Genomic DNA, 7,545 nt, shown 5'->3' with positions numbered 1-7,545 from the left:
ATTTATAAATGTACTGAAGTGCGCATTTACTAAACTATCGCACGCGCGACTCCTAATAGACAAGTAACCGTACGTAGTCTATAAATGGCTGTTTAAACCTTTTATTGTCTCAAAAGTTACTGTTTAAAATAAAAATTTGTCAATAATTGTTTCACTTAATTTTACTAGAATTAAGCTTTTTACTATAGTATTTTGAATTGCAAATTTTAGGAATTGGTACAAAATGACATTAAAGTATAAGTAAATTATAGTAATTGCAACCATTTCCTTCTTTCAGTGTAATATCTATAAACTCTTCAGTAAATCCGAATAAACGGTCTCTCAATGCTCGTAGCAATGCAACGCTACGTTTATTTCTCGTTAAAATAAACTAAATAAACTACGAGTCAAAATAGACCCTCTAAAAAGATCCCGCAGGCGCTCGCGCACCTCCCTGAGAAGGATTCTGCCAGCTCCCGTCCTGGAATACCCTGTAAAGAATCACTTCGCGATCTACTGCCGTCGCGCGGACGACGGTAGTTTATTAAGTTCTCTTGCCGTACAAAGTGCTATGCCGAGTGATGGTCTGTCGAGTAGTGGATAGGCTGTCCTGCACAGAGTTTAGTCGGACGACCGAGTTCTGTGGTACATGGGTAATGCCATTCTCGTGGCGGTTGTGATCAGTGCTGGCACACACCATCGCTAAGGCACCGCCGTCGTTTCTCGACCCTCTGCAGTGCAGTAGTTCTCGCATACCCTTGCGAAAATTGCGTGATAGAAAGGCGTACAGCAGCGGGTTCAGGCAGGAGTTCATATACGAGATGAGGAAGGTCGACACGGTCAGCAAAGTGCTGAAGTCCGACGCGTGATCGTAGTTTGGGCCCCAGTGTCGCCAGAGGATACGCGCCTGCTGAGGCAGGTTGCACACGGCGAACATCATCACCACTGCGATCAACATTCTGGAAAACAGTGGTGAGACGTTGATGGCTGGCCCCGAGCGCTATTCTGACGAATTAAGAGACTTCTAAAACGTCCTTAAGATCGAACGACAATAGATGACAGTCACTAGTGACATAAAATCGTTGATGACACGATCCCTTTGAAAGATTTCTTAAAACTTTTTCTACGTAATATCGATGATAAAGAAACGCGCGCTAGAAAAAAAATTGTCTTCAGCAAAACAGGCATTTTTAATAAAAATAAAATTTTTGTTTATAATTAAAAATTTAGTTTCTGTTCACTACACTTTTCAGCTTTGTAAATAACATAAATATTTGTTCATATCAACAAAACAATTCAATTTATTACCAGTTGATTGTTATTATATGTATTTGGTAATATTTATTAAATATATTGCCCCGCTAAACAAAATATACGGTAGCTATTATCAGACTTTTTAGGCAGTGTAGGCGGATATGTCAAATTATTGTACTCAATTAAATTGCAACACATTAAATGACAAAACAAACGTAATATAATAATATTTGCTAATTATTAGCAAATATACGTTCACTCTTCGTTATTATATATAGACATAAATATACATGTCTTGAAAATCTTTTGATGTCAACAAAGTTAATTAATATTCAGAAGCGTTAATAAGCAAATGAAATTATAATTTAATTATCATTAACTGTCTCACCGTGGCGGTACCGCCGAATTCTCAGATGCAATTACTCCAACGGATATTAATTTCAGCGAGACGGAAATTGAAGACGCTATTACCTAACGTGACCTGGAAATAGACATACCTGATAACGCCGCGTCGTGCCTTCAGTACGTTTCTGCTGGACGTGTGTACATGGTGTACTCGACCATTTTTCGTCCTGGCGACTAGGCCGGGTCCTCCGAGGGTCGCGCTGCTCCTCCAGAGACCTATGGCGATCCTTGTGTAGAGGCAGCACATAAGGAAGAGCGGCAGGAGGTAGAGCAAGACGAGATTCACCACGTCCAGAACGTTCTTGTTGTGCTTCTTGATATTAGCTATGCAGATGATGTCGACGTCGCCGCTATTGAGACGATTGCTGATGGTCTCAACATAGAAAAATCTGGGCGAGGCGTACACGGCCGCCAGGATCCATACTACACCTATCACCATTCTAAGGCGTCTCCTGGTCAACATGGACCGGCACTTGATAGGATGGACGATGGCTAGGTAACGCTCGGTGCATACTACTACGAGGATCAGTATGCTGGCGGTGTACGAGAGCGCGTGCACAAACATATACACCTTGCAGAGGAAGTCACCTAGCTGCCAGCTGTTCATCAAGTAGTTGGTGAGCGTTTGGTAGACGCAGAATATGCCCACGCAAAAGTCCGCCACCGCCAGGTTCGCCAAGAAGAAGTTCGTGATGCTGCGCAACCGACGGGAGAATGTCACCACGAAAATCACCATCAGATTGCCTAGAACATAGAAATGTCAAAATTATTAAAACTTGATATTTGAACTTATATTGCTAGTAAAATCAATATAAAAATAGTAGATATTATGTGATTCACATTTCGTATATCACGTTTGGATTTAAAGAGAGATAATGGCCATCGAGTCTCATTATATTCTCGCTTTTTTTATGGAATGCCATCCTTTGTTCTTTATTTTCGTAAATAAAATTATTACAAAAACAAGCGTATTCGATGTTGTTCTGATAGAAGCGCGTGTCACGAGAGCTGCATGAAATGCAGAAAATGAAATGGAGTTGAAATGGGAGGTTGTCGCTATTTCGATATACGAACTAGCACGAACGTTCCACGCGCGTCCTGTTATTTTCTAAAGAAGAGGATGTAAAAGCGTAACATTGATAATAACATTGATCACAATTGCATTGTAGTAAATTAAAGGTTTACCATATATTTTCTATTTGTCGAGGTCTTTTTATCAGCAATAATTCGCACGTTTATATATTTTCCACGTAAGTGATGGACGTTTGAAACTCCGCTTCTTAAGTCGTTATATCGTCGAGGAGTGATAATAGTGATCTGCCAACTCGAGTTTGAGGAAACTAAGAGATCGCGGTCTCATAGCTTATTATAGAGAGGCGAAGGACGACTCCAGTGAAAAGTTTCGGCGACCCTTTAAAGTTGAAAATTATATACCGGTGACGGCAAAAAGGATTTCGTTTCAACTTCCATATTCCGCTATCTGTCTTTCTTTCCTCCTTCCATAATCACTTTAATCCATCTTATTTTTCGCTCTAAAGATTCTCTCGTGAAATTCTATTCGTAGGAATGAAACGGCATAAGACAATAAATCTGCAACGATTCGACAAATGATCGGGAAATTTAAGATGTTGGCTATCGTCGAGTGATTTGCGGCGATAGATTAATCGAATGTAAGTCTTCTTTTCCGAATCGTAAATCCAAGTTCTCGGAATTGTGTCCTATACTCGCGATTGATTTAATTGATAACAAGCCATTTGTATTGGAACATTTTAATTTAAAATCCATGTTGGATTAATCGTCATTTGACGTGAATGCTTGGATTTACGTATCAATTATCTCACACAAAAACAACAATTTTGTTCAACCATTTAAAAAGTTGACTTAATTAACACTTTTACGGTCCGTTGATATATTGTATAAGAAATAAGAACATATATTTATCAGCATATATATCTCTACTATTATTGCATGCTATTGTTATAGATAAAAATATGAGCAAAATGTTGTTTGGCGAGACAAAAACAATTATATGCATGACTAACAGTATAATGTAATGTAAAAAACCGCGTAATGATGTTTTGGCTGCATATTATCAGTTAAAAATACTGGCCAAAATCATCTAAAAAGGCGAACATCAGTAAAAAAATTTTGTCGTAAATACGCGGTGAAATCATTTGTAAAAACAAAACAAGTTATTTGGCTTTTAACTGCTTATGCAGCGGAATTATTATATTTTGCTGCAGTTTTTGGTAAACAACTTTTAAACGAGTGGATTTAAATAAATTTCTGTACGAACATTTATTAAAGCTTTATTAGTATTATACATATAAAAATTTGATTTAATTCGTAATGCTACTTTTTCATCAAGTTTGCAAATAATTACGCCATTTTACATATGAGAATCAAGGTAAACGAAAAAATTAAATAACTTTTAAGCCAATAAGAAATTATGCTCAAATTTTAAACAGATACTTACGCTCAAAAAAGTGATCTTGTAGTTAAAGCGAAAATTGTCTAAGTACGAAAAATAGCTAAAATAAATAAATTTCTAGCAAGTACTGCTATATTGGATCTAATCATATAGATGACAGAGATAGAATTTAGATTTGTGCTATAAATTCTATGCGTATGATACATAATTTTTTATCAGATACGAAAAACAGTTATAATTCTAGCTGAAGCAGCAAAATATTTTTTTGCGTGCAGATATAATAAAACAATTTATGAATTTTTGTATACTTTTTAATATGTATTTTTTTTTATATTACAGCCATTGTTTATTATAGTCAGATGTGCAATTGTATACGCAGATTGCAAGGTAATAATACTTCTTAAAAAGATTGATTATAATTAACATTTAACACTTTGACTGTCAAGTTTATTTCGGAATTGTGTTTAATAATCTAGTGACTAGTCCATTACATTTTATTGTTTTTAAATATTTTAATATAATTTATGTTGTTTCTTTAATATCTTAAATGTTTAGTAAAATCATTCTAATTTGAGTAAATATAATTGGCAGCTGTAAATGAGTGACGAGATTCTTGCTAATTTTACGTACCGTTCAAATATCCATAGCGTGGCAATCAAATTAATATAACTTACATTAGGAGAAAATTCGTTTTAAAAATTTATCGTTTAAAAAGATAAAAATGTTCGGTACGTCGATAAAACGGTGATCACACCGAGAATGACGGATTATCTTCATGATCGCACATTTGTTCGCGAGATTTTATGAATGACGCTCGTAAACCGCGCTGAAAAATTATTGTCGAGCATTCTCCCTCCAAACGATAAACGAATTTAATTTTACGAAGATCTTAAAGGCAGACTTGGCATACTGGCGTTCATCGCTTTGTCAATTTTGCTTTCATCATATAAGAGCTGCAGTTTTATTCTGACCTAAGCTCAATAGCTTTTATTGAAAAACACTTTTTTCTTTTGTTAAATTCCTCTTATTATTACGATCGGCGAAGACGCATTGATCCAGATTAGAAAGTAATTATGAAAATTCTTAGTCGCGATTCACTGAGCATTCTTCTTGAAGTCTTCAATTTCTTGATTCCCCGTCTTTCAAATGCATTCTTTGATTTCCTCGGGATAAGTATTTTTAGCGGAAATATGCGATAATTTGTTCCTTGAGTTTGGTAAAGGTTAATTTTTCTTTAAAAAATATGTTAAGACACGCATAATTTTTCAGCTTCTTCGCTAAAGCAAGTTTCAAAGCGCTTTGAAAGAAGTTGGTTTCGTGGATGGGATGCGCGTTTGTCTCTCATCTGGCGTGTCCAGAGATACATCAGTGCGTCGTCACGTCTCCGAAAATCTACGGATCAATAGCACAGGTTGGCAAAATTAATTACGCGAAGGAAAGAGAAACGAGAAATTTGTTTTTCAAAAAGACCGCTTTGTTTGCGAAAGGACTGGAGTGGCGCATGTAAAAATTAATCTTTTAGTACGTGGCTTAGCGCAGCGCCCATCGAATATAAAAATGCGATTATACCCCTATAAATTTGCACCTAAAAGACGAGAGAAGACCCTTAATTGAAAAATTATTTCAATATACTGTCGTACAAACTAAAAAATAAGCTCTAGAAATATAACGAGGTTCAGGTTATTCGTGTGTGTGTCATGCGCATTTTTTTTCTTTAACATATTAGAAGTACCTGGCTAAATAATGGTCTTTATCTTTTTTTTAATACATAGTAAAAAACATTTTGTATTTGTATTGAATTGAAACTGGTTCTTATAAAAATTGTTATGCCAACTTTTTAACATATCTAAGTGTTAATTTAATATAATTGTATTGTTTGAATATTTTTTGTTAATTGATATACAATATTTTTTAGTATTATAATAACACAATTTATGAATAAATTAACAAATAACATAGAAATAATACATTTTTAAATAAAAATTTAAAAATAAATGAATAAAATATGTTAATTTGACATATTAAAAAGGTTAATTTTATTGAAAAAAAATTGTTTACAAATTGTGTCGATGTTAAATTTTTTATGTTAATTTTTTACACAATATTTATGTTATTTTCTAACATATTCGTCTTGTGTTAAACGTAATTTAATATAAATTTTCCAACTGTGTACTTTTTGAAGATAAACAGTATATGTGTAAGACTGAAGTATATGTACAAGAATCACTTAATAATTTATACTTGTAAGGATGATGAAAATTAATCTAGTCAAGAACGATCTATCGTATGTAGTAAATAAAGACCGGAAAATTATCGTATGTTAAAAAAATTAAGGAAAGTATCGATTTCCAATGCAAATAAATTTCCTGATGAGGTAAAATACGGATTCGTGATGGATCGAAAATACCGTATATAGACACGTTGCGGAAATAGCGAGATTACAAACTCAATAAAGAACATTTCACAATATCACGTGCTCCTGTAATATGTATTTGCACGTTATATTCTCACGTCGGACAGGATCGAGCGACCGACGACCAGAAACAAGGACGTAAGTTGACGTCGCAAGGGAAATTAATCGACCACCAAGTATCATATTAGAGGGAAGAGACGTCAATTCTCGGCCTGTATTATGCGAAATCTGAAAGGAGTTATTCAGGTAAATTCGTGCGTGAAATTCCAATTATTGCGTGAGCTGAGATGTCATTTGATTTTGCTGGTGAATCGAACAATATGGCAATCATGAGATAAAACAATTCTTCTCGCGAGATAAAAAAAAATACAGTGGATTAGATGATTCGAAATTATACTATCAAGTTCGCAAATAAATTTTTTAACGTATTTGATTTTATACGATCTTAATTTTTATTTTAAATTAACTAATTATAGTATTAAGTATAAAATTCAAATATTTTGTTGATACAAATATAAAATTAAAATAAAATAAGATTTCATTATTCATATTTCGTTAATCAATAAAAACTTACAAAAAGTTTTTTATTTTTCATTGCTTACAATTAAAAAATTTATGTTTCGATATTTTATTAAGGAAATACTTTATAAATTTTATTTGTATATACTAAGATTTAATATAGTTTATAATTTAAAATTATGTAAATTCCATCATATATACGATTAAAAAACAGAGACTGCTGCAACGAATGTGCAACTTCGAAAATTAATATTTTATAAATATTAATTTTCATGGAATCATTATTCGCAGTCCCATTATATAGATATTTTCCTCATTATTATTACGCAACATGATTGTTACTCTAGCGAATTAATGTCGCACGTTTTTCGGCTCGCAACTTTCAACGTTGTAATTTATTGACGTTATGTGACAAAGAATTCCAGAGTTTTTCTTTCGATGGTCGGTCTGTTTTATTCAGTTAACTATCGTCAAAGTCTTCCTGGTACTTTCGAGAATCAAGAAAAAAGATAAAAGAATGATGAAGTGTTCTTACAATATGATT

General features: G+C 33.8%; 1 protein-coding gene across 1 annotated transcript; it reads right to left on the bottom strand.

The window, feature by feature from the left end:
- Nucleotides 1-523: 523 nt before the first annotated feature.
- LOC108767826 (allatostatin-A receptor) lies at nt 524-2,383 on the bottom strand. Its single transcript, XM_018517894.1, has 2 exons — nt 1,731-2,383; nt 524-938 (listed from the first exon to the last, which is right to left on the bottom strand). The coding sequence occupies exons 1-2, from the start codon at nt 2,372-2,374 to the stop codon at nt 524-526; spliced, it is 1,059 nt and encodes a 352-aa protein (XP_018373396.1). The 5' UTR covers nt 2,375-2,383.
- Between the last annotated feature and the right edge of the window lie 5,162 nt (nt 2,384-7,545).

This window comes from Trachymyrmex cornetzi, unplaced genomic scaffold, assembly GCF_001594075.2.
Source record: "Trachymyrmex cornetzi isolate Tcor2-1 unplaced genomic scaffold, Tcor1.1 scaffold73, whole genome shotgun sequence".
Taxonomy (NCBI): Eukaryota; Metazoa; Arthropoda; class Insecta; order Hymenoptera; family Formicidae; genus Trachymyrmex; species Trachymyrmex cornetzi.
This window is presented reverse-complemented; position numbering and strand designations above follow the sequence as displayed.